The sequence below is a fragment of the Podarcis vaucheri genome (assembly GCF_965113315.1).
Source record: "Podarcis vaucheri genome assembly, chromosome: 2".
NCBI lineage: Eukaryota > Metazoa > Chordata > Lepidosauria > Squamata > Lacertidae > Podarcis > Podarcis vaucheri.
In genome coordinates, this window is record NC_138760.1 from 103,163,934 (window position 1) to 103,191,880 (window position 27,947).

At 43.2% G+C, this 27,947-nt stretch overlaps 1 protein-coding gene across 6 annotated transcripts in view; it reads left to right on the top strand.

Annotated features, from left to right (window-relative positions):
• The window catches only part of FRMD4B (FERM domain containing 4B), a 262,525-nt gene that overhangs the window by 147,490 nt on the left and 87,088 nt on the right, over positions 1-27,947 (top strand). For all 6 annotated transcript variants that reach the window (XM_082209330.1, XM_082209327.1, XM_082209326.1 and 3 more), the window contains 2 exons: positions 25,456-25,512; positions 26,501-26,523. In XM_082209330.1, coding sequence (XP_082065456.1) covers positions 25,456-25,512; positions 26,501-26,523 — 80 coding nt within the window. The remainder of the gene's footprint in view (positions 1-25,455; positions 25,513-26,500; positions 26,524-27,947) is intronic.

Genomic DNA, 27,947 nt, shown 5'->3' on the forward strand with positions numbered 1-27,947 from the left:
GAAGTAAATCCTGTAGTCATATAGTAAAGAGCTAGATTGTACGATTGGATTTGATATGGGATACCGGTTGGAGGGAAGTCGTAAGCTCGGCAGAGCAAAAAGGGGTTTTATGTTGATCAATGTATTGTTTGGAAAGCTGTTTAAAGGAAAATAATAAAATTTTAATATATATAAAAAGATGAGGCATCGGCCTGATCCAGCAAGCTCTGCTTATTATGGTCTTAAGTGGGTCAAGAATTAAGTAGGCACACAAATCTTCTCTACTCAAAATAGGTATAAGATATGTAGATAGCCCGTTAAAGTGCACAGATGTAGCTTATACAGGAAGTTCCTGATTAGAGAAGTAAAGGAGAAATAAAGGCAAAGTTTTTTTTTCTTAAGCAAGTAAACTTAATTATATTTGTATCTTTCATAAGGGAATTCAAGGCAGAGTATGTGGGGTTTTCAGGCGGTCTCCCATCTAGGCATTACTCAACAAGGTAACAGCATCCATCATGTGTCATGATGAAGGATGGAGATGTTGAAGGACTTCAGCTCCTAGCAGCCTCAGCCAGCATGGGCAGTGAAGATGAGAACAGCCTGTTGGATCAGGCCCATGGCCCATCGAGTCCAACATCCTGTTCTCACAGTGGCCAAGTAGATGCCTATGGAAAGCTGGAAAGCCCACATGGTCAGGGATGTTTGGAGTCCATCAACTTCTGCAGGGTCAGAGGTTCCCCATCCCTGTTCTAAAGAAATTTCATGACCACCCTTCAGCTAGATTCAGTAAGAGTAAGATGTTGGAGTCATCAGTATTTTCCAATAAGCGTTTTGACCATTGTCAAGTGTACTTTCTGGAAATGTCAGAGCTAGGCTAAAAATAAATAAATTGCAGCTAAGAAATCCAGAACAAGGTGGGAATGAAAGTGAGAATGAATTGCCAAAATAAATGGGTGTGAGTATCTCTGCAGGTGTGCAGATGAATGTGTAGCTACTTATATATGCTAAAGAAATTTGAAAATGTTCGAAATGTAAACATTGCTAATTTGCTCTTGTGACTTTGCCAAGATATATGATTTGAATATGTTAATGTTGGTTGCATGTTCTAGCGTTGAGAGGAACTGGTTATAGTGGCAATGATGTGCAGATGTAGTAATGCTGCTCATCAGTGTTATGTTAAAGACTTTAAGGGTGTAGAGAACGATTTTGACAGAGGACAACCTTTTTTCTCTATTTACTAGGTGTGTGTTAATTGGTATCGGGATAGATGGTGCCAGGCGGTGGTTTCTTGCTGAGCCTGCCTGTCAGCCAAAGAGAAAAATAGCTGTCCCTAGAACTCAGTTTCTGTGGGAGGCATGAGAAAGAGGTAGAAATATGGGTCACAGATGCAATAGGTGTCGTATTTATAACGAGTAGCATGGCAGTGTGGCCTTCTGTTTGTTGACTGCTTCTCACTAAGAAGCAGGAAAGGTGAAAATGTCTTTGCAGGTAGATTTGCATCCATGAGGCGGGTGGCGCTGTGAGTTAAACCACAGAGCATAGAACTTGCCGATCAGAAGGCTGGTGGTTTGAATCCCCGCGACGGGGTGAGCTCCCGTTGTTCGGTCCCTGCTCCTGCCAACCTAGCAGTTTGAAAGCATGTCAAAGTGCAAGTAGATAAATAGGTACCGCTCCAGCGGGAAGGTAAACAGCGTTTCCGTGCGCTGCTCTGGTTCGCCAGAAGCGGCTTAGTCATGCTGGCCACATGACCCGGAAGCTGTACGCCGGCTCCCTTGGCCAATAAAGCGAGATGAGCGCCGCAACCCCAGAGTTGGCCACGACTGGACCTAATGGTCAGGGGTCCCTTTACCTTTACCCTTCTACATCATTAATCTAAAACTGAAATTAATAATTTGTTGACTGTCAACTATGCTTGATGTGGTTTTCCCTTTTAAAGCTGGTTTAGGATTGTATTTCATGAAACGCCCTTATAACCTGTCGGCATCGGAGAGTGCCTGCTTGCATATGTATAGCAGTTTCTACAGCCATCAGTGACTAATCCTCAGAATACCTACAGTTCCTTGCACCCTTGGCAAGGAGCTGTATCGGCACCTCCCCCCCAAAAAAACAATTTCACTTTACCGTATGCCTTTGTGCAGCAGTGCAAGAAGGATGGGAAGCTTCTCCCACGTTTGATCTTGGCGGTGCATCACCAAGAATCTCCATAGTCCCATAGTGATTGTTGCACCCTTCCAGGTCTGCATCCCTGGCGGGTGCCGGTTTTGCAGCAAACCTGTTAGTACACCTCTGCTGATCCTGAAACAGTGCCATCTCATGATCAAGAAACAATGGTATAGGGTTTGGGTTACAGATATAACAGATGTGACCAATTTATTCACATTTGGGGTTTTTTTTAATCCATTCCCATGGGCACTATCACCCTGGTTACTTCCTTCCTACCTCTCCTGGATCAACCCCACCCCCAGCTGGCAAAGTAATAAACCACACGAGCCTACCCTTTGCAGTTTCCAAGGATCGGGTAAAAGTTGGATTCAGTACAATTAGGGCAGGCCCATGTCATACATTTAAAGCACATGACTTTCCCCAAAGAATCGTGGGGACTGTAGTTTAAGGTTTCTTGAAATTGTAACCCTGGGCGGAGGCAAACTACAGTTCCCATGATTCTTTTGGGGAAGTCATGTGCTTCAAGTGTGCATTGGATGTGCTTTAAATGCATGAGGTGGATCTGCCTTTTACATGAGCCTTGAAAAACGCACAGAACTGAAAGAGGAATTGGGAAATAATAGCACTATTCCAGCTTCCTCCTTCAGCTCTATGTATGTTTTGGCGGAGGGGGCAGGGAGTAACTACTACCATCATCTCTTGAACAAGGGGGCAATAAATGGGAGGGCTCAGAATCTTCATGGGTGCCAGGAGAAGACAGAAAAGGTGTTACTGCACCCATGATCCCTAAATTTACTCTGAAATCCTTGGTGAGGGTGTGCGTCAATGAATTTGTTTTTTTGAAGGCCAAGTGTATGATGTCTGCTGCATGTTGTCACCAGTGCTGCAGGTCCCTGAGTTTGCAAATGGGAACTGTCCATTGAACCCATTCAACAGAGCCTATGCCTAGTTCAGAAATCTCTGATATTCCTCCCACCTCATTATTTATGCTCCAGCTCTTCCCACCTTCACAGAGCACGCAACTATTAAACTCTTTTAAGAGAGCCTGTAGAAGTGATAGGTGAAACTAATCAATAATGCTCTTGCATGCATACCTTGCCTAATGAGTGGAAACAGAGAAAGAGTGATCTTGTGCAACTCCCCACACAAACCTGTGGGCCAGGAATGTAGTAGCCCAAAAGGAGAGATGCTCAGATAGACGGGTGTGGTACAGAAACCTGGCTAGATCAATAACAGTTTTCTTGAACATCTCAATCCTGAAACATTATTTAATGTTTAACTGTTGAGGGAAAGGAATGTATGCACCAAGCCCCAGCTTTGAGATAACATTTTAACATGTGCTTGGGAAAAACAACAACACCAGGCACTTCGCCTGCATGCATCTCTGAAATGGGTGGATTGTGGACAGGTAGGTGGAAGAGTCCCATGTAAGCATCTTGTGTCATTTGGCTGCAAGGAGTGGCTGTGCTTCAAATGTACTGGTGCCATGGTTGTTGCAGAACAATTCTTTTGCACAGCTTGTCCTCGCCTACTATTTAACGTGTTGTTCCTTTTTTTGCTCATGCTTTGCGAGCCTTTGCACATCCTACCCTCTTTCAGTTGCTTATGGTTTCTTCTTCTTCTTCTTCTTGGGATATTATTTCCTCTTTTAGTAACCTTTTTTATGGCATTTTGTTCTTCTTTTTAAAAGTACCCTAATTTGCATGCTGCCAGATGTACAACACGTTTATGTGATTCTACATTTATAGGGGGGAAGGGCGCTGAGGAGGGGCCTTGAGGAGGGTTGTGGGCATAGTAAGGAGTTGAAAAGCTTCCTCTATAGCCCAAAACAACCAGATTAAATTTTTAAATAAAATTAAAAGCAAATTAAAAGCAAATTAAAATTAAAAGCAAATTAAAAGCAAATTAAATTAAAATTAAAAGTAATGTTGGGGGTGGGTGGAGGAGAAATTTTTATTCAACTGAACATTGCTGTCATTAAAGGGACATAATTATATGGCTGTTAACTTATTTTGCAATGGTACCAGCTTTTGCTTTTAAAAAGATAGACAACAGCAACTCTGCTGTTTTTTTAAAAAAAAATCTGGATTTGAATTTCTGTGTGCTGGGTGGCTGGGGGAACAGTTGGGGAGGGGTTTGCAAGAATCTGGAAGCTTGTGGTTTTTTCTGCATTTTTATGATTTTCTGTGACCATTGGGCCACTCTGCTGTTTTTTTTAAAAAAATTCTGGGTTTGAATTTTGAAATGCTCTTTACAGTATGTGTGACTTTAAAGAGCACTTAATAAACTCTTGTTGTACCAAATTTGGCTTTGTTTGGACTTTTTTTGACCATAGGAACGCATTAATTGATTTTCAATGCATTCCTATGGGAAACCGTGCTTCGCAAGACGAAAAATTCGCTAGACGAAAAAATTCACAGAACGAATTAATTTCGTCTTGCGAGGCACCACTGTATATTTAGAGAAGCAATCCTTTAATCGTTACTGAGTTTCTGGCATCACATTTGCCTTCTATGACATTCACGGTTTAATCCTGTGCTCCCATTTACATCAGTGGGAGTGTTTCATGATTTGGTGCAAGTCCTCAGCACTAGCAATGTCATGCTGACCTCAGGCTTACCCCGGCATGGCACTAGGGATACACCAGCTTGATATTATGCTGGCAGAAGGGCTGAAAATGGGTGACGTCAGCAGTGTGTCAGAGGAAGAGCAAGCTTAATCTGAACCCTGTAAGCAGCTGATTGCAAAAGGAAATCTCTGCCATGTAAGAGTTTAAGAACCCACCGTGTTCCCTGACTTTACACCAGCGTAAGCAGGTACCAGTGTAGCTGACTGAGACCAAGGGATTGCTATGTTAGGCTCCATTGCTAGGGAGTAAGTCCCACTGAATTCAGTGTGTCTTAGTTCTGAGCAAACATGCTTCACGTTGCACTTTCACTCTGTGACTAAGCATAGGCCAGCCTCCCAGTCCTGACGTTTGGTGACTAGAATTTCATGAGCAGTAAAACCTGCATGTGGTTATGGCGGTAGTTCTCCCATGGGTTCTTGCAGGATGTGGGCCATCTAGCCACACACGCACGAAGCCATCGTAACAGGGGGCATTTCAGTAGTTACTGCCACATACTGTGGAGTTAAAATGGAGCCCAGTATCAGGTGTGGGTTTGACGCTCTCCATGCACAGTGGTGATACAACAAGACTCCCAGTTTGGGTTGGAACCTCACTCTGGGATGTACTTAGCTTTAATTTTAACCCAAGTCTTCCAGAAATGAAGTCCCTTAACAGGTTGGGATGCTTCTGCTGCAAGCAAGACATCAATTACTGTGCTTGCTGACCCATTTGTCCTAGAATTCTCCAGGAACTCCCTTGCCCTAGGCATGGTGCACATCTAAATACCAAGCCTCTGCAGAGAAGCAAATTGCTTAATAACACCCTGCTGAATTGCATCTACTCTCCCTTTCCTGTCTTCCCTTTCTCTCCTTTCGGGTTTCTGAATTGGACAAGCCGGACAGGAGGAAAAACATTAATGGGATTTAGAGCACATTTGTCACTTGCTGGTCATGTTTATTTTCACACACCCTGGTGCTTTGACCACAGACTTTCCTTAGACAAGCGCTGTCATCTTTTCAATGCCATGTCTTTTAACACTGGGCGGGCTCTTAACAATGAACATTGCACAAGTCCCTTCCAATTGAAACCAGCACTCTACACACCTATAGGATAAACCTGCCTGCGCAGTTCAGCCTGTGTTTATTTCAGTCTCCACCTGACTTGCCTTTCTCTATGCTCAGGGCACAAAGAGAACATAAATGACGCTCTGCACACACAAACACCACTTGAGGCAAACTAAACACTTCCAGCAGTTTCTTATCTTGTGTTTGTTCCTCCGGGTAGGCTAGCACCATAGCTAAGATTGCCTATACATAAACTAAACAAACCTTAAATAATGTACGTTAGGTGAAAAAGTGCTGTTCATCCTAGGTTGCCAGTGACCTTGGCCTTTTTTTGCCCTCTGCTTTGGCCTTTCTTTTGACATTTTGCTTGAGCCGCCAGCTTCGCAACGCTTTGTACTAACATTTCTTGTTGGCTCCTGTGCTTTGCTTGTGGCACACTTTTGGTGAGATTGCATGGGATAATCTGGGAAGGCTGACAGATGTGGGGGGAGTGCAGTGTTTAGGCAGTGAGCTTTTGGTTGCAGCCCTATGATTCTGTCTGGAAGGAACTTCTAACTGTAAACCAAACCGTTGATTTTCTGTATAGGGTGGTTTATAGCAGTAGTCTTTGGCCATTTCAAATCTGAGACCTACCTTTAACCCAAAAGTGCATTATTACAGTGGTGCCTCGCAAGACGAAATTAATTCGTTCCGCGAGTTTTTTCGTCTAGCGAATTTTTCGTCTTGCGAAGCACGAAATCCCATAGGAATGCATTGAAATTCAATTAATGCGTTCCTATGGTCAAAAAAGGCCAAACAAAGCCAAATTTGGTACAACAAGAGTTTATTAAGTGCTCTTTAAAGTCACACATACTGTAAAGAGCATTTCAAAAATTGAAGGAACAATAAATTAAGTTTCTAAACATGACAGAAAAACATTTAAAAATCAACAAAGTGTACAGTACATTTTCTAAGACTCTGGGGGACAACTCGAAGAAGGTTCCTCTTCCACTCTTTGCTTCTTGCTGAAGAACCCCCTCCTCAAGTATTCCCCCAGCCACCCACCACACAGAAATTCAAATCCAGAATTTTTTTTTTTAAAAAGCAGAGTGGCCCAATGGTCACAGAAAATCATAAAAATGCAGAAAAAACACACACAAGCTTCCAGATTCTTGCAAACCCCTCCCCAACACCAAGTCCTTGAATTCCAACACCCCAACCCAAAATCCACCCCCCCAAAAAAAAGTTTTAAAAGTTTAAAAGAAGTTTTGGAAAAGCTTCAAAAATCACCAAAGTCTTCAAAAACCTCAAAAAAGGCTACCACACCGCGTTCTATGAGTTGCTCCTCGAAGTCAAGTCGCAACTGTATTAACGGTGTTAAGAAAAAGGAAACAAACTTGCAAGACGTTTTTGTTTTTCGTCTTGCGAAGCAAGCCCATAGGGAAATTCGTCTTGCGAAGCAGCTAAAAAAATGGAAAACCCTTTCGTCTAGCGAGTTTTCCGTCTTGCGAGGCATTCGTCTTGCGGGGCACCACTGTATTATTATTATTATTATTTTGCCATGTATTCGTACAGTGGTTGTGCTACTGTTGCAGGCTACTTGAGTTTAGGCTGTGGTTCAATAGTGGGTCCCAACCCATCAGTAGGAGACCAGTAGCTTTTGGTATACTCCATTGGCGGGTGGGGAGTTCCATAGGTACCTAATTTTTGGGAATGAACAACCTTGGAGACATTGGGAGAGTCTATGTAGTTAGAAGGAACTTGACTCGGGTGGATGGGATGGATACCTGACCTTGAAGTGCCGTATAGTTGTTCTTTGCCAATTAATGTTGTGATTCCCACACTACCCATTAAATCCCATATGTTAGTATGATGGTACATGGAAGCCTACCCTGTAGCCATACATATCCCTTGCTTATAAGATTTTATCCCGGCTCTTCTGACAAGTCTCTAGAGAAGGTGTCATGGCAGCTCCTTTCACCAGACAGCTCTCACTGCTCCTAAACATTTGCCAGTTGTATATAATGCAAGCCTCCTCCTATGTGGTTTTGCAACATACCCCAGTAGGCTCCTGCCATGGTGTCTGAGACATGGGAGGGTGGTTTCTCTGCCTGTTCTTTGTGTGGCAATAGTTCAGTCGCTTGAAGATAGATAGGAATCAGGGTAATGTGAGCATGAGCATCACACCTGAGTACTTGAATGTGAGCATTCCACATTTCTGTTCGTTCGCCATGCTTGCTAGGGTGAGGGCGCTGCAGCTCTCTGGCAAACATGGCACGCCCTAGTTTTCGTTCCAAGCTTTAGGATGCAGAGGTGGATGAGGATCATTCCAGTGGAATTCCTACCTCTTCCCCAGCTACAAGAAGGGAATTGCTTGTCCACTTATTTCCCAAGGTACCTGAAGTGTCTCGGCAGCACACTGATAAAACCACCAACCTTCCTGTTGTTGTTTTCCATGCTCCACAGCAGGAAGGAGTGATGGGGGCCTTCACTGGTCAAACTAGAAAAGCATCCAGAGCACCTTGAGTTGCTCGGCCAGCTATATACCAGTCGTCTTGGGGGGTGGGGTGGCTGAGATGCACTCTGAAGTGGGCAAAACAGCAAGCTCCTTTTGCCCTCTTTTCCAGCTCTGGATCTTGTCCCTGACAAAGAGTGGAGGCTCTGTGTGAGGCCAGTGACAAAGGAAGAGGGCAACTGTACCAGCAACCACAACCTTTGGCTTAGCTTCTAAGCCTGCCAGAAATCAGTGGAGCCTTGCAGTGAAGCAGCTTAATGGAAATGGGGCTAGGACAGTGAGTGACTTGCAGCACCGTTTCCCTATCACTGTTGCATTTACACAATACTGATATTTGGAGCCTTTACAGCTGTTACACCCAGGCATCTGGTCCACACCCCACCTGATTTATGTGTCTTGTTTGTCTTGTAGGGAATTCCCACCCCTCTGCTGCTCACATTGCCTTCAGCCTTGTCTGGCCTATTAGCCTTAACACCCACTCATCATGCTTATGTGCACATGCTCAATGTTTTGACTATAAAGTCTGGACAAGCTAATGCGGATGGTGGCGCCATCGCTAAGTGGGAGAGATCAGATATCAGTGAAGGTGCAAGCACTCTGAAGTTAACAGAAGATCAGAAGGTGCCACACGTATACTCGCCAACATTTCACAGATTAAAATAGGCTCACTCCTGTGCGCTCTTGCAGTGTTCCTTGTCTTATACCAAGGATCACTTGCCTGGCTGCACATTCACATGGTCGAATGTTTCCCTGCCTGTTGTGTCCTGAATTCATTGACTGTCCTGCATGCCTTTTGAGGTAGGTGTGGTTACCAGGCTCACCAGCTGCAGCAGGCAAGGCTGCACACTGCATTTGCTGTTCATGCCTTTGTGGTCCTGTGCATAAGCACCTTAGTCAACACGCTCTGCGAATAGAAAGCACAAGGGAAGCACACTCTGGCCTCTGCCACCAGCTAGGAAAAGAAGGACCACTGGGAGGCTGTCCCCTTGTGCTCCAGAAACAATACGATTGCAAGGGGAAGCCCAACTGGGCCCCATCCGTTGTAGAGTGAAGAAGCAGCAGCCCAGTCAGGCCCCATCTATTAGCTAGATTTAAGGGTTGCTGGGCTTGTATGACTTTAGGTTTCCATGCATTAGTACCTGTTTCTTGTAAGCCACCTTGAGGATCATTTGATTGAAAGGAAGGGTATAAATCTTGTAAACAAATGCAGGAAACATGCATCTCCCCTCCATGCAGAGATGGCACTCCCAAGAACTCTTGAGAAATGAATCCTCAAGGGGGCAACTTGTTTGTTTAATTAAAACATCTTTCCTACCACCTAAAAGCTCTCAAAGGAAGTTCATAGAATCTTAGAGTTGGAAGGGACCCCAAGGGTCATCTAGTCCAGTCCCCCTGATGTGGGAATCTCAGTTCTCAGAATCTCAGAAAGCATCCTCCCCCCCCCAAAAAAAAAACAACAAGGGTGAGCACGGGGGAAAGCAGGTCTGTCACTGGTAATTGGGTGCAGCTGAAGTATATGAACATAGCTACTCTTAGATTGTAGACAATAGTCAAGGGGATTAGGAACAAAGTGCTTTAAAAGTACTTCACATGTTCAGTGTACAGCACCCCTCTTCCTGTTCAAAGTTGCCTCCCCACCCTGCTTGTGCATCATTGTTCTCATTATGCATGACGTTTCATCATAGCTGGGCATCCATCAAACTGGGGGGAGTGACTTCACTTCCCCAGTGACCATGCGTGCTTGGCCACATCCGTTTGATGAGAACAGCAGAGACTGCATTACACAAGAGCCAGGATAAAGGATGGCAAGTGCGAGAAATGGCTCTGGGTGTCGAGGTTATTACCTGCACACTCTAGATTTACTGATTCACCACACCTTTCACGGTGCTGTTTTGGGTGTTTCCAGTGAGAATACAATATCCTTGTTTAAGCTTTTATAGCATTTTCTACTGAGATGTTGCAACAATTACATATGGAGTGGGTATGTCTGCCACAATTCACTCCACACACAAAAGATTTATTTTTCACATTTGGTAGTGAGTACATTTAGCACTGCTGGAAAGAAGAAAACTTCTGAAGAGTGTTTGCAGTTGTATGGCCACCTGCCAGTTTAGCCAAAAGTCAAGAGCTCTTGCAAGCTTTACAACAAACATTTCACAATTCCTCCGTCTCTTGTCTGGGAGAGAGGAGTGTTCTCTTGCACCGAAGGGTGTTCTGTTTCTGCCTGTGACTACTTAAATATACATTGCAGCAGACTAGATTTATCATTTCTGTTCCTAAAGATAGAACTTGCACGAGCACCGAAAGAGGAAGGGAGGGGGGTAAAATGAAATGAGAAAGTGCAGATACGAAATCCTTTTATGAATTGCCTTTATCCTAAACCCTCCCTAGTTGTTTAGGAATATTTTAGTGATTAGCTAATTCAGGGCCTGCAAGCCCTGCAAATGAATAAGATTTAATTAATTAGCATCTTCACTGTGTTTATTTGTGTGTGTTTACACAAGCGGGATCCACAGCAAAATGTTGCAGTGTGAAGTGCTTCTGTTCAGTGTGTCAGTCCAGGCTGGACAAGGAGACCATGTTATGAAGGCAATAGGCTAGAAATCCATTGTGCTCTGCAGGCAAGGGTTCAGATGTTACTCTTGTAATGTTTTGGGGGAAGGGCTCTTCCACATGCTCTGCCTGGAAACTGTCTCAGATTCAGTCCTCCGAACCAAACAAAAGATTGCCTGATGAAGAGTTCTCCAGAAGAGAACTGATTGAAATTTCAAGATTGACATTTCAGGCTGAGTAAGTACTTCTGGTGCTTTATCAAGTTACACACCTAAGATTCTGGGATGAAGAAATAATTAGGGTTGTTCCCCAACTCTGAGAAATTAAAGCCTGATTTGCAGGGGTTCTGTCCAACACCTTAAATATAACACACACGTTCCTGGCATTTTGATGGAGCCCAGTAGTCCAGCTTTGAATTTTGGAGTGCCCCCCCCCCTTTTTCTTACGAACTAACATGGCTGCCTTTCCATTTTATGCACAATAGTTGAGGTACCTTTTGTTTCTCTCCACTTCTGATTTGGTTGGTTCAGCACTGTGTGTTTAGAAAAGAAGGCTAGCACTTAACTTTTCATTTATTATTATTTTTCTGTATTTGGTTATCCCACCAACTTTGCACATTTGTTTTCTAGGGAGGTGGTTTTAGAGCCCAGTTGCTCTTAACACTTCAGTCATTTCACAAAAAGGAGTGCTTGTGATCACAAAGGATTCCTAGTAGGAGTCTTTTGAAGGCCTACTTGTGTCTGTGTAAAAGGCAAAGGATTAAACATATCCCCTGTAGTCTCTGTGAAGGCATTATTTTGCTCCTTACTAATTATTCATGGTTGGCTGGTGGCCTCCTTTTCAGGTGAGTAGCCGCCCTTCATTTCCTGGCCTAGTTTAGTTTCCAAATCTGCTCTTCAACATATCACAGAAGATTATGTTCAGTTGCCACTCCTTCAGCATCTAGAGTACCTCTTAAGCACAAACACGTCTGGCTTCCTTTCGTTTGAGAAAGTCCATAGAAGACGCTGTATGAAAATTATTCAGTTGCATATGAGAAAAATTTAAATACATCTCCAATGTCTTAACTATATTTCTCATTTATGAAAACCTGATAAAAATAACTGAAAGTAACTTCAAAGTTAATGTTGAAAAAGTGCACAGGAAAATAGAGAAGCGAAAGATATAAAGTGGTACCTCAGGTTACATACACTTCAGGTTACATACGCTTCAGGGTACAGACTCCGCTAACCCAGAAATAATAATAATAATAATAATAATAATAATAATAATAATAATAATACTCTGCCTATCTGACTGGGTTGCCACTGGGTTGCCCCAGCCACTCTTGGTGGCTCCCAACAGATTATTAAAAACACAATAAAACATGAAAAACTTCCTTAAACAGGGCTGCCTTCAGATGTCTTCTAAAAGTCAGATAGTTGTTTATTTCCTTGACATCTGATGGGAGGGCATTCCACAGGGAGGGCGCCACTACCGAGAAGGCCCTCTGTCTGGTTCCCTGCAACTTCACTTTTTGCAGTGAGGGAACCAGCAGAAGACCCTTGGAGGAGGACCTCCGTGTCTGAGCTGACCAGTGGTGGTGGAAACGCTACTTCAGGCATACTGGGCCAAGGCCGTTTAGGGCTTTAAACCAACACTTTGAATTGTGCTTGGAAATGTACTGGGAGTCAGGGACACCCCCCCTCCCCATGAATGAATGTTTGGGGCTGTAATTTGTTAAGGGTCTCTTAACAACTCACCTCCCTTAACAAAATATAGTTCCCAAGACTTTTGGGTAGGAAGCTATGACTCTTCATGGGTGCTTTATGGTGGCATGTATGGTGACCAGAGAGAAAGTTACACGTTTGTTTCTGTTTTCAGCTAACCAGGTTAACTTCCAGATAGGGTTATTGCAATGTACTCTACACGGTGCTGCCTTTGAAGATGACTCAAAAAGCTTCAACTGGTTCCAAGCACAGCAGCCAGATGAATGAATGGCTGGGGTTCACTTTAGAACTCATATCACTCCTTTTCTGAAACAGCTGGACTGGCTGCCAGCTCATTTCCTGGCCTAATTTAAGGCACTCCAGCTGAAGGACTTACTTTTAGGCTCTAAATACCGCCTCCATCCTTACACATCCTCTTAGGTGTTAAGATCAGCAGAGGGGGCCCTCTTGACAGCTCCACCACTTTTGAAGATTAAAGGATGTGTGACCTGGGAGAGGGCATTCTTTGTCACAGCCCCTACACTGGAATTCTCTCCCCACAGAGGCAAATCTTTTTTCAGCACACACCTCTTTGCCCTCACCTTTGACACCTGAGGTGTGTGTTTTTTTGGAACGCACCGTACTTCTGTGACTGTAATTTGTTTTTAATATTGAATTTTAAATTGTTGTAAACTGCCCTGGGACTAGCTGGTGAATAGTGGGTAATCAATGTAGTATACGTAATAATGATGATGATGATGATTAATAATATCCAGGCATAACTGTGGTTAGAGAGCCAGTGTGGTGTAGTGGTTAAGAGCGGTGGACTCGTAATCTGGTGAACCGGGTTCTCGTCTCCGCTCCTCCACATGCAGCTGCTGGGTGACCTTGGGCTAGTCACACTTCTCTGAAGTCTCTCAGCCTCACTCACCTCACAGAGTGTTTGTTGTGGGGGAGGAAGGGCAAGGAGAATGGTAGCCGCTTTGAGATTCCTTAAGGGGAGTGAAAGGCGGGGTATTAAGTCCAAACTCCTCCTCCTCCTCCTCCTCCTCCTCCTTCTTCTTCTTCTTCTTCTTCTTCATGATGGTTTGACTGAACGTCAGAATTCAGGTGGTGACTAAACGTTTGCTACCTTTTCTCAACACCGCGATTTTTTTAATGTGTCTGATGCTCCTTATTTCATGTGATAATGGCATAGACTTGTACTGTGGATTCTTCAACTTTAATTAGCCGACCAGGGTGCCCACACCCTGGTAATTACCACTTTCTCCCCTCTCCCTCCCTCCCTCTCCCTCCCTCCCTCCCCTTTTTCTTTTTCTTTTTCTACCCACTTTCCTCTTCCCAACACCCAAACAGTCACGTGTAATTGCACATTGTTACTTGGGCTTTGGATTTCTTGAGGCTACTCACATAGCCTGAATGACACTGGCCTTAGGGAAGAAAACCAAGTTTATGACTAGAGGAAAGGTACAGTTCTTCCCTATGCTCACGTAACTGCTAGTTTTGAAGTCTCTGAGGCTGCAATTGACTTGATTTTTTTTTAGCATTTCATAAAGCCTTCCTTTTTGAGGTACCTTGCAACTAGGACTTTAGATCAAAAGCGTTTTAAGTTGTGTTCCTTTATTTCTGTACAATAATATTTTATTAATCACTCAAAAATAAGAGCACACCTGGGGAGGGGGGGAAATGGTGTGTGATGAGTTGACCACCGGTAGCCAACTTGGTACCCTCCAGATGTTGTGAACCACAGTAACTCTTGCATAAGCTGCAGCCAGTGTAGCCAGTGATCAGGGATGTATGTTGTAGCCCATAATCCCTGGAGTGCACCATGTTGGACTCAAGTGTCAGAGTTGCCTACAGGCAATCTAGGCTCGAATTCCTGCTCAGATGTGAAGTTCAGTGGGTGAAGTCATAGGTCTCAACTGAACTACTTGAAGGGTGTTGCAAGGTTAACTCCTCGTAGAAAAGGTCAACCTCAAAACGCTGATAAGCTTGCAGCTGTTCTAGGTAAAGGGTCCAAATTCCTTTCTAGATCACAGTACAGTAAAGCTCCTTTTACCAGCATTTCAGTAAAAAGATTAAAGGTGCAGTTCTAAACCCACTCACCTAGGAAGTAAATCCTATTTCATTCAAACACTTACTTCTGAGTAGATGTGGTTAGAGTTGTGTTGTAATTCAGATGCTACATAAGGCCCCCTGTCGCAGTAGATCTTTAAAGGCATGTTTTTAACAAGAGATGGAAAAAAATTTGACATGTAGTCTTCAGGGAGTTGACGTGTGCTATCACACGTTTTGAGCATGAACTTTTGGCCAAGTTTCTAACTACAGTGGTACCTCAGAAGTCAAATGGAATCTGTTCCAGAAGTCAGTTCAACTTCCCAAACATTGGGAAACCAAGACGTGACTTCCGATTGGCTGCAGGTAGCTCCTGCAGCCAGTTGGAAGCCACGTCGGACATTCGGGTTCCAAAGAACGTTCGCAAACCGGAACACTCTCTTCCAGGTTTGTGGCGTTCAGGAGCCAAAACATTCGACTCGCAAGGCATTCGGGATCCAAGGTACGACTATACTGTGAAGATTTATGCTCTACGTCTATACATTTCTGTTTTCAGATCGATATTGGAAAAGTGGGCATATTTACAAAGTGGTTTAGTCATGCTTGGTTCTGGAAGATCTGGCCTTTCTACCAAGGGGTGCCAACCGGTTTTTCTGGGTCCAGTACACTGTGTGTGGATTGGGCCCTCTGACCCACTCAGAAAACAGGACAGAATTCTCAAGGAATTTGAGCTACATCATACACAAATTAGTTTTTCTGTTTTGCAGATTGGGCGGAGGGCCCAAAAATAAATCAGTGGCCACACACATATTAAAATGTCCAACAGACAAAATGTGAATGGGTGATGTTTCTCCCATAATTGAACCTCCATGCTAGAAAAGGCATATCCTGCTGTATTTCTGCCACTCTCATGGCTTTAACCCTGCTTTCCCTCATTACCAATCCTAAACCAAAACCTAGGCTGCAAATAGTTTGAACATTGCAAGAAATAATTTACTCAGTGATGAAACTACCACCATGTGCAATAAAATGAACACTATGGTTGAAAGGCAACCTCGTTCTTAATTCTATTTAATGCCTAATTAGTGCTCATTGACCTTATTTATTTGACTAAACTTCTAACGATGAGCCTTTAAGGCCTCATTAACTCCAAAGTTCACCAAACCTTCCAGAATTGACCTTGCACATCAACAGCAACAGAAAAAGTGAGATTCTTTTCACCAGAATATAAAGTCCAATGGATACTATTAGAACTGAAGGTTGTGCTGAGGTTACTTGTTGAGCATAATAATAATAATAATAATAATAATAATACAAAACGTAAGCGTAAAACAAATGCAACACCAAGTGGGAGGACAGGCAATAGAGGGGTAGATCTATAGACCTACTTTAAAAATGCAGCCATAAGAAGGGTCTTTTTACCCCTATTCCCTATGGGTAATTAGAAACAGCCACGAGGCAGGCTATTTAATGTATATGCAGCAAGCAGGTTACTTAAAATTGTAAGAAATGTCACCCAAAGTAATTTCCAGGCCTAAGATGTTCTGTATGCAAAAGAAACCCCAGAAACCAAAACAACAAAAACCACCTCCGCTGTTCTGCAGTTGTCATTTCCATGTAGTCTTAATTTAGTTATTCATGTTAAAAGGATTGGCCGCCACAGTATCAGACTAAAAGGCATGGCTCTTTCAATTCTCTTTCAAATAGTTCTGTTTGAACATCTTTACATCTGCATCTTATAAAACCCTGATTTCTTTATCTGGATTATATCCAGCTATGTCCTCCCTTCCCAATTTGAGTAATTCAGAAATCTATCCAGTCTTTTGAGACTCATCCTGCACATCAACCCCACCAACTTGATTGCATATATACTCTTTAAGCCAGCTGTGTAATTATAGTGATATCAAATTACTGTTTTTATGTTAGGTTTGTTTTTCAAAATTGAAGTTGTTCCAGGTTTAAAACACTAGTTTGATTTCCAAACTTGCCACCACCCTGTAATTACCTCAGTTGGACAAGAAAGGAGCTAGTTACAAAATTCAAAATGCCACCTTGTCCACCATCACTCATATGAGATCAACTCGTATTGACATATGTCAATACATGTTTATCTGTGTGAACAACAACAAAAACCCTTAAGGCGACTGGTACTTCAGTAGGACCAAAAACACAGTCAACTTTCTCATGACGCTTTGGCCAGTTCGTCTTCCCTCTATCTAAAATGATCATGAAGGTTTTAATAGGAGGAATAAGCATGTTCAAATTGAGAAACTTTCTGAAAACATATCTAACTTTGTAGGTTTTGTTGTTATTATCTTTTTTTAAAAAATATTTCCCCTGCTTGGACCCAAAAGAATATCCTGTTCCAAAGTATGAAACTTAAGATGGCACTTGATATTTTATTCATTTATTTCTCTGTGAAGAGTCATGTTTTGAGGTAAATACAGCATTGGGACTTCTCGTCTGTCATCCACTGAATTTTTCATAAGGCTGCTGTGTGCTGAACTGTCAAACTTACACTTTGAATCTTTAATATGGGCTTATGTTTTCAGCCCAGGTAGAAATGAGGGGAAAGGCTCTAGCAAAGGAGCACTGAACACTTTTAGAGATTGGTTGGCTGGGGCAGACAAATTTAAAATCACTGTCTAGAAGCAAAACATTAAATCAAGACAAGGATATTAATGTATAGAAATGCTGTCGTCTTTTGTGGGGGAGGTGTGTGTAAACACACACACACACACACACACACACACACCTCTTTTGGTGCAAGTGGACTCTTAGCACTTACGTTTGAGGTGAAGGAGAGTCAAACTGATTTCTTTAATTTTTACACAGGAATGTAGACACCATGAAAGCGTTCCATGTATCTCTTTTGGGGAGCCTGTTGCTCTCCAGATGTTGTTGGATTCCGATTCTGATCAGCCCCAACCAGCCAAGATTCCCACCCCGTCACACATGGCAGAATACAATACGTAAAATACCTACAAATCATATCAGATCTGGCTTTGTTTTGCAGCATGGAGGGATTTGTGATCTTAGTACATCTGTGTGTACACACACAGTGTGTGTACTGTCTGTGTGTACACACACACACACAGAGAGACACGTTACCATGCAAAAATTGAAAGGGGAAAGCAATATAAGGTAAATAATGGCGTGAGAGATTGCTGGTATGCTGGTAAAAGGTAAAGGGATCCCTGACAGTTAGGTCCAGTCATGGATGCCTCTGGGGTTGCAGAGCTCATCTCGCTTTACTGGCCGAGGGAGCCGGCGTACAGTTTCCAGGTCATGTGGCCAGCATGACTAAGCCGCTTCTGGCGAACCAGAGCAGCGCACGGAAATGCCATTTACCTTCCCGTCGGAGCGGTACCTATTTATCTACATGCACTTTGACGTGCTTTCGAACTGCTAGGTTGGCAGGAGCAGGGACCAAGCAATGGGAGCTCACCCCGTTGCGGGGATTCAAACCGCTGACCTGACCGGCAAACCCTAGGCTGGTATATTCATCTTAAACAAGTCAGCCTGGAAGAATAGAGAAAGTGCAGAAGCAAAAACAGTACAACGATTCTGTTTTCTGGTTGCAGGAGAAGGTGCGAAGCTTGAAAAACAGCATACCCACCCAAACTATAGCAGGTGTCACAAGGCATAAATATTTTATCTCTAAATGTGATACACCAACATTATGAACCTATATATACGGTACTGGGAAATGTATAATCATGGAATTAATAATTACTTAATACTGTCCTATCCCTACCCGTATAGAGGAAAACTTGAGGATAGACTTCCTGGCTCCTAAAAATTGTGCTTCTCCAAACATATGCCTCCTTTTTTATGTAAATCGAACCACTTTCTGAATGCAGGATTATGATAAGTGTCACATTATGCATTAATATCCACAGATTCCCATGGAGCCCTTACCAAGTGTCTATGAGTTTTAAATTCTATGTCTGCTTGGATTGATGCCATCAAACTACATGGTCCCTAGGGGGTAGCCATATGTCAGAGTACCGCATAACTAACCGTGCAGCTATTTTATTTTATAAAGTTGAGTCTTCTTGTCAGCTGTCCCCAGGGATGCTTATCAGCTGGACTGCCAGGTTCAATTCAGGACGGGGTCTCAAGTGGCCCTAATTGTTGTACAAAAGGTGAAGCATTTTATGACTGTGAATGTTCTCATTAGTGCAGTTCTGCAATGTGAAAAATGAACATTATCTCTCCTACACTGGATTTATGTTCCGTATAGGGTTAAGCAATTCCCACTGCAGTAGTGTAGAGGTGAATTTTAAAGTCATCTCAATAGCCCCCATAACACTCCCAAGAATGGTAAAAAAAAATAATGCAGGGAAATTTGTTTTATCCCATATAATAGTGAGCTGGCCTTATTTACTAACTTCTGTGTTAATATGTCACAAACAATAGTAAACCCTGAAAGTCTTAATATCATGTCAGTCACTTATCTGAGCAAGGAGAGCTGGTCATTTATCTTTGCACACTTGCGGATGACATCATCACACTGGCTGTGTTGTGCTGTGCTCCTTCGCATTCCCCACTCCATCACAACTTTCTCCCACTGGCAAGTGTACTTCACTAGGGTTTCCATATTCCCAAAAGTGAAAATCCGGACAAAGTTGTTGGCAGCCCTATCTTCACTAATATAAACTAACTATTAATGTAGATTAGCTAAACCAGGTTTTCACATGCATATTGAATGTAGCAAGATAAAAGGGCTTCCCCAAATACTATTGTTTCTAGACATATGGTGGTACCTCGGGTTAAGTACTTAATTCGTTCAATAGGTCCGTCCTTAACCTGAAACTGTTCTTAACCTGAAGCACCACTTTAGCTAATGGGGCCTCCTGCTGCTGCGCTGCAGCTGGAGCACGATTTCTGTTCTCATCCTGAAGCAAAGTTCTTAACCCAAGGTACTATTTCTGGGTTAGCAAAGTCTGTAACCTGAAGCGTATGTAACCTGAAGCGTATGTAACCCAAGGTACCACTGTACTTAAAATTGAAACTAGGATGTTTGGATTATGTGGGTAGACCTATCTCCTGCGTACTTCCCATTCCAAGATGTGTGCCCCCTCCACTAGAGCTTATTTTGGACCACCCAGACCAAAATAGAAGGTTCCTGCAATGACTTTGCATCTCCAGCAAGCAGGATGGAGCCTTCCATTCACAGAAGGATATGAACCAGTGGGGGCTTCCACTGCTGGAAGGAGTGGGGAGGGAGAGACAAATTTTTTTTGCTCATTTCCCTCCTGCAGCTTGCTAATTTCTAGAGCCCCCCCCCCAACTGTCTATGGCATACTTTGTGGGGCTTCAGGTGGAATCAATGAAAATTCATCACTCCTCCTGCCCGCCAGACCATTGAATGAGCTAAATTCTGCTCATGGTGTCTCGGGAGCCAAGTCCTTTTTCTACAGCAGCATTTCCCAACCTGGTGCCCTTGAGATGTTTTGGACTATAAATCCGATTGGCCCCAGCCAGCATAGTCAGTGGTTGGGGATGATGGGAATTGTAGTCCAAAATATCTGAAGGGCCCCAGGTTTGGAAAGGCTGTTCTACAACAAGAATATTCATATTCACCCAAGTGTTTTACAATCATTCTCTAACTCTTTTCTTTCTAAATGTTAAAAGCAGGGTGTGCCATTTATTTGCTAGTCCCTTCAATTTTGATCTTGTTGAAGGTATCACTCATGCAAGGATTTTCTTTCTTTCTTTCAACGAACAGTCAGTCATGTGCAACCTCACCTGCAGCTTGAAGCAGGACAGCTCAGGTATAGATTTTCCACCTCAATGAGAACTAGGCCAGTAGTTCTATGTGCATTGATATTTTATTATTCTGATTTATTAAATTTATGTACCAGATCGCAGGGCATTTGGCAATATAAAAGTACACAACATAGTAACAAACAAACCAATTACTCCTGCCACAGTTTAAAAGACCATAGATTGTTTAATTAGCCAACAGTTCAACTGTTGCAAGGTCTTTTCATTTCTATCAGTTCCCAATATCCTGAATATTTCATCTGATATGCTATATGCTCTCTGAAAATACACTTACCATTCTGAATCAGATATAGCTGCTATTCCTCTTTCAGGGTTTTGCTCAGGGAGAACTGGTTCTACTGGATGCCAAGAGAAGGCAGCAGTGCACAGCATAGATTGGCTGATGACTGTGACATCACTTCTTTCCCACACCTATCTTCATTCTTGGAACAACCTTTAAGCATTTGACTACTTAGAAAAAAGTAACGAGAATGTGTCTTATAAGGTTACAAGTGGCTCTTTTACAAAGAGAAAAGAAGAAGAAAAGAGGACTGCCCATTTGAAGCATGGGGTGGGGAATGTTCGTAGTGAAGGCAAGAAGGTGGTGGCTTCATTCAGTGGAAGAGGATGAAATACAGCAACTGCTGATTCAGTTGTATAAGAGTGTATTGTCTGTTTTTTGGTTAAGAAACAAATTCCACATAGACTCTATGCATAGGATATACGGATAGGAATTCTATGAAATTAAAATTGTAGTGCAATAAAATACAAGATAAGAAATAAAAGAAGCAGCAAAAATATAATTACAAATCACACAGCACCTATCACAGCACATTACAAATGCTGCAACAGGCAGAAAAATCATTAAGTAGTCCACCAACACCCTCAGCAATTTCCAAGTGGTCCATGGGGGGGGTTGCAATGCACTAGCTTATTTATTCCTGTGGAAGTGCCTGGCAACCAGTTTCTTATCCATTGGGTGGCAGTGAAAGAAGAGAAAAGCAGCGGGGGGTGGGAGTGGGGAAATCCTTAGCCAGGATCTGAAGTTTACTGGCTTTTTGAATAATGAAAAATGTGGCAGCCGCTGCAGTTTGTTGCCTCTTAGCTTCGATTCTGCATTTGCGTAATAGATGAGACTACCAACCTACCCCCCTTCATGGATCACTGCCTTGCCGTGGCGAAGGGGCTTGAAGAACTCAGAGAAGCTATGAACTACGCCGAGCAGGGCACACAAGATGAACAGGTCATAGTGGAGAGTTTTGACCAAACGTGATCCACCTGGAGTAGGAATCGGCAAGCCACTCCAGTATCCCTGCCAAGAAAACTCCATGGACAAAGACAACAGGCATATAAAAGTTATGACACTGGAAGATGAGCCCCTCAGGTCGGAAGGTGTCCAACATGCTACTGGGGAAGAGCGGAGGACAAGTACAAGTAGATCCAGAGCTGATGAAGCGGCTGGGCCAAAGCCGAAAGGACGCTCAGTTGTGGATATGCATGGAAGCGAAAGGAAAGTCCAATGCTGTAAAGAAAAATATTGCATAGGAACCTGGAATGTAAGAACCATGAACCTGGGTAAGTTGGATGTGGTCAAAAATGAGATGGCAAGAATAAATATTGACATCCTGGGCATCAGTGAGCTAAAATGGACGGGAATGGGCGAATTCAGTTCGGATGACTACCATATCTACTACTGTGGGCAAGAAACCCGTAAGAGAAATGGAGTGGCCCTCATAGTCAACAAAAGAGTGGCGAAAGCTGTACTGGGATGCAGTCTCAAAAATGATAGAATGATCTCGATACGAATCCAAGGCAGACCTTTTAACATCACAGTAATCCAAGTTTATGCACCAACTACTGGTGCTGAAGAAACTGAAATTGACCAGTTCTATGAAGACTTACAAAACCTTATCGAAGTGACACCAAAGAAGGATGTTCTGCTCATTATAGGGGATTGGAATGCTAAAGTAGGGAATCAAGAGATAAAAGGAACAACTGGCAAGTTTGGCCTTGGAGATCAAAACGAAGCAGGGCAAAGGCTAATAGAGTTCTGTCAAGAGAACAAGCTGGTCATCACAAACACGCTTTTCCAACAACACAAGAGATGACTCTACACATGGACATCCCCAGATGGGCAACATCGAAATCAGATTGATTATATTCTCTGCAGCCAAAGATGGAGAAGCTCTATACAGTCAGCAAAAACAAGACCTGGAGCTGACTGTGGCTCAGATCATCAGCTCCTTATAGCAAAATTCAAGCTTAAACTGAAGAAAGTAGGAAAAACCACTGGACAGGTAAGATACAATCTAAACCAAATCCCTTATGAATACACAGTGGAAGTGAGGAACAGGTTTAAGGATTTAGATTTGCTGGACAGAGTGCCTGAAGAACTATGGATGGAGGCTCGCAACATTATACAGGAGGCAGCAACTAAAACCATCCCAATGAAAAAGAAATGCAAGAAAGCAAAGTGGCTGTCCAACGAGGCCTTACAAATAGCGGAGGAGAGAAGGCAAGCAAAATGCGAGGGAGATAGTGAAAGATACAGGAAATTGAATGCAGATTTCCAAAGAACAGCAAGGAGAGACAAGAAGGCCTTCTTAAACGAGCAATGCAAAGAAATAGAGGAAAGCAACAGAATGGGAAGAACCAGAGATCTGTTCAAGAAAATCGGAAATATGAAAGGAACATTTCGTACAAAGATTACCATAATAAAGGACAAAAGTGGTAAAGATCTAACTGAAGCAGAAGACATCAAGAAGAGGTGGCAAGAATACACAGAGGAATTATACCAGAAAGATATGGATGTCTCGTACACCCCAGGTAGTGTGGTTGCTGACCTTGAGCCAGACATCCTGGAGAGTGAAGTCAAATGGGCCTTAGAAAGCACTGCAAATAACAAGGCCAGTGGAAGTGATGGTATTCCAGCTGAACTGTTTAAAATTTTAAAAGATGATGCTGTTAAGGTGCTACACTCAATATGCCAGCAAGTTTGGAAAACTCAGCAGTGGCCAGAGGATTGGAGAAGATCAGTCTACATTCCAATCCCAAAGAAAGGCAGTGCCAAAGAATGCTCCAACTACCGCACAATTTCACTCATTTCACATGCTAGCAAGGTTATGCTTAAAATTCTACAAGGAAGGCTCAAGCAGTATGTGGACCGAGAACTCCCAGAAGTGCAAGCTGGATTTAGAAGAGGCAGAGGAACCAGAGACCAAATTGCAAACATGCGCTGGATTATGGAGAAAGCCAGAGAGTTCCAGAAAGACATCTACTTCTGCTTCATTGACTATGCAAAAGCCTTTGACTGTGTTGACCACAGCAAACTATGGCAAGTTCTTAAAGAAATGGGAGTGCCTGATCACCTCATCTGTCTCCTGCGAAATCTCTATGTGGGACAAGAAGCTACAGTTAGAACTGGATATGGAACAACTGATTGGTTCCAAATTGGGAAAGGAGTACGGCAAGGCTGTATATTGTCTCCCTGCTTATTTAACTTATATGCAGAATTCATCATGCGAAAGGCTGGGCTGGATGAATCCCAAGCCGGAATTAAGATTGCCGGAAGAAATATCAACAACCTCAGATATGCAGATGACACAACCTTGATGGCAGAAAGTGAAGAGGAATTAAAGAACCTTTTAATGAGGGTGAAAGAGGAGAGCGCAAAATATGGTCTGAAGCTCAACATAAAAAAAACGAAGATCATGGCCACTGGGCCCATCACCTCCTGGCAAATAGATGGGGAAGAAATGGAGGCAGTGAGAGATTTTACTTTCTTGGGCTCCATGATCAGTGCAGATGGTGACAGCAGTCACGAAATTAAAAGACGCCTGCTCCTTGGGAGAAAGGCGATGGCAAACCTAGACAACATCTTAAAAAGCAGAGACATCACCTTGCCAACAAAGGTCCGTATAGTAAAAGCCATGGTTTTCCCAGTAGTGATGTATGGAAGTGAGAGCTGGACCATAAAGAAGGCTGATCGCCGAAGAATTGATGCTTTTGAATTATGGTGCTGGAGGAGACTCTTGAGAGTCCCATGGACTGCAAGAAGATCAAACCTCTCCATTCTGAAGGAAATCAGCCCTGAGTGCTCACTGGAAGGACAGATCGTGAAGCTGAGGCTCCAATACTTTGGCCACCTCATGAGAAGAGAGGACTCCCTGGAAAAGACCCTGATGTTGGGAAAGATGGAGGGCACAAGGAGAAAGGGACGACAGAGAATGAGATGGTTGGATGGTGTTCTTGAAGCTACTAGCATGAGTTTGATCAAACTGCGGGAGGCAGTGGAGGACAGAAGTGCCTGGCGTGCTCTGGTCCATGGGGTCACGAAGAGTCGGACACGACTAAACGACTAAACAACAACAACAACAACCAACCTACCCAGCAGGACTGTTTTTCGGGGCATGAAAAGTTTAGGGACTTTGGAAAGCCTTTTTGCATGTTCAAAAACGTTATTGAAACGATGACAATGCATTTGTGATCAAAACAAGGGTGTTTTATCTTTAGAAACGTCTGAATACAGTAGCCTACATGCGCAAGTTGTTTTTTGTGTGTGTGTTGAAACAAGACGGTTCAAGTTCCCAAACCTTGCCGTAAAAAGGATAAAGTGCAGTTGTCTTATGTATGTTTAGACCATTGGGCATCATGGGGTTTACCTCTAAATAACTGTGCACACTGTAAGTGTGATGGATGTATTTGCATAAAATTCAGTCAATGTGCAGCCAACAGACCTCGGGAAATCTGCAGGGTCCAAACGTGCTAAATTTGCAAGGGGGGAGGTGTGATTCATCAAAGATTTCAGGCAACCCACATGTCAGCTTTCCTCTTGCCTTCTGCACCTCCGTTTTCAGAATCATTTTCCTGCTTGTCCATGTTAACGGCTATGAAGTTGCCCAACTTTACAGCTCAAATTACACCCACCCCTTCTTGCTGTAATGGTATGATCTGCAATGGAAGGAAAACCACTGGTGCTGAGTAGTGACAGGCTAACAGATTCGGTGTAGCCCTGGGGGGCATCCTATTGCTGCAGTTTTAGGCTATGTCTCCTTAATATTTTCCTCTTTATTTAAACAGGGGCACATTGAGGTGGAAAGTGAGACAGTCTTCAGGTTAGCTGCTTTGATTTTACAGGTAAGATTTTTCTCAAACTCTCTGCATGCCTGTTGCTGTTATTAATCTTACATGCATGGTCTCAAAAGCCTTTAGTTCCAAAATTTTGACAGCAGTTTTTCATGTATTTGTTATATTTCGTAGGCATGTCTATTTCTCCCTTCACCCCGGCAAAAAACCAAATAAATGTGCATTTGTGATACAAATGCTTCAAAACTGCCGTTGTGCTAAAAGCAAACAGAGATGTTAGAATGGACGTAAACATTTGGGGATATTTGGGGTGAAGTAGGAGTATGAGCATGTGTTTTAAGATGTGCAGTTACACAGAATGATTGAACTAGCATCCTGTTTCTAGCATAATTATTCCCCCCCCCAAAAAAAAAGTTATATGTTGGACACTGGGTAAAGAGTGTGATATGGTGCAACAATGTTAAGCATTTCTGTAGATTTTTAAACCTCTCTCACCAGTTGTGCTTCAAAAAGAAAAGTTCAAAATGCAGTGTCATTTTATTTTTAGAACAGTGTTCTGTAGATCCCAATCAAGGGCACGGTTGGTTTCCAGTTAGCAATCTTCCTTACCACATACGATTTTGTTGTTGTTCATATTTTCATGTCTCTTCTGCTTTTTTCTTAGCAAGAGACTTGGATTTTCATTGACAAAATTCAGCAGCAAGCTGATGATAGCTTTGACCTTTTGAACTTATGTGCTGTTTTGAATGAACCTTGCCAGACTGTTCACAAGGGCTGGCTATCCCTGTAATTTCAGTTTGTGGTTGGCTGTAGCTGAGCAAGGATGGGCTCTCTGTTTCTTTGAAAAGAGCAAAACCCTATAGAACCTGTGATGTCCTTTAGACTTGCCTGAGTGGTCAAGGCTTGGCTTAAAATACAAGTTTAGGGTGTGGGTGTTTTCTTTTAAAAAAAGTTTTCAGTGATGTGATGTCTTAATTTAGCATTGAGAGCCACTGCGAAAAAAATAGTGTTTTAACATCATTACTTTTCTCAATTGTAGGAAGCTAAAGGGGACTACTCCAGGTAATTACATTTCCCTTTTCAATATTAGCATATAGAATGACTATGTTTTGTTCAGTTTGCATTACTTTAAGCAATCATTTGCCAACTGCAAATGTGGGGAAAAGAAAGGAAAGCATGTGTAGTAACTGAAGAAGAAAGAATCACTGCAGCAGCCAGAGGCTGGACTCAGCCGTTCACACTGGGTTGGGGATGTGATTCTTTTGTGAATGGTGTGTGAACTGGGGCAGTGTCTTTCAAGCCTACTTGCTTGCATTAGCTAATCTTTAATAAGGCGAAACTTGCATAAACAATGGCAGCATATTGTGCGGGGGGGGGGGGTCCTCTGCAGACAAGTTGCTCCATATTGTTGCTCATTTTTAAAGAAGTCCAGAGTTCCTAATGACCCTGATTGTGAATAGCCCTGATGCTTACCCAGAAAGTGGAAGCTTGTCAGTTTCTTGCTTTTGGAGATCAGTGTACAAAGTTTTTCCTCTGCAGCTGCCCCACAGGGGCCTCACCCGTCATGCTCTTGACCTGACAAGCTGCATTGTGGCCGGTGAGAGAGACTTGGAGCTTGTGTAGGGCTTAGCTTTCTACTTACTGGTGCATAAATCGGTCAGCCCTGGCCATTGTGTCTCTTCCTACCTGCCAAACCCAGCCTTTTTGGGTGGAATTGCCAGGCAGAAGGAGGAAAGAGGAGGGGTGGGGTGGGTGGGTGAGAATTAAAACAAGTGAAAAGGAAATTGTGTCTGAGCTGGAGGAGAGAGGGACTTTAATTAGTAGTGGCTCACTGAACAAACAAATTCAAAAGGTCAGCTTTCATCACGTTAATGTTTTACTACATGCCTGCCTTCCTGCAAAGGAAAGATTGCTTGTTTACAGATGGCAGAAGTAGGGTCTGTGTATTAGACTTAAGGTATCCTTGCTGTGTGTGTGTGTGTGTGTGTGTGTGTGTGTGTGCGCGCGCGCATGCGTGCGCAGGGGGGTGAGGGTGGGACAACTACACTGTCTCTGTGCATGCTTGCTTAGATGGTGTGTCAGTCTGTGCCCCTTTTCCACAGCAGTGCCCTCAAATGCAGTACAGTAGTGGTACCTCGGGTTAAGTACTTAATGTGTTCCAGAGGTCCGTTCTTAACTTGAAACAGTTCTTGACCAGAGGTACCACTTTAGCTAATGGGGCCTCCCACTGCCACCGCACAATTTCTGTTCTCATCCTGAAGCAAAGTTCTTAACCCGAGGTACTATTTCTGGGTTAGCAGAGTCTGTAACCTGAAGCGTATGTAACCCGAGGTACCACTGTACTGGCAAATCTGTCCCTGGTGATTCACAGTTGATTCAGGAGAAAGGTTTTGCTGCTTCCCTTTGCCAGCCCCAGCCTATGCTGGCTAGAGCTGATCTTGGGAGTTGTAGTCCAAAACAGCTTGTCAAAGGCTGATCTTTACAAC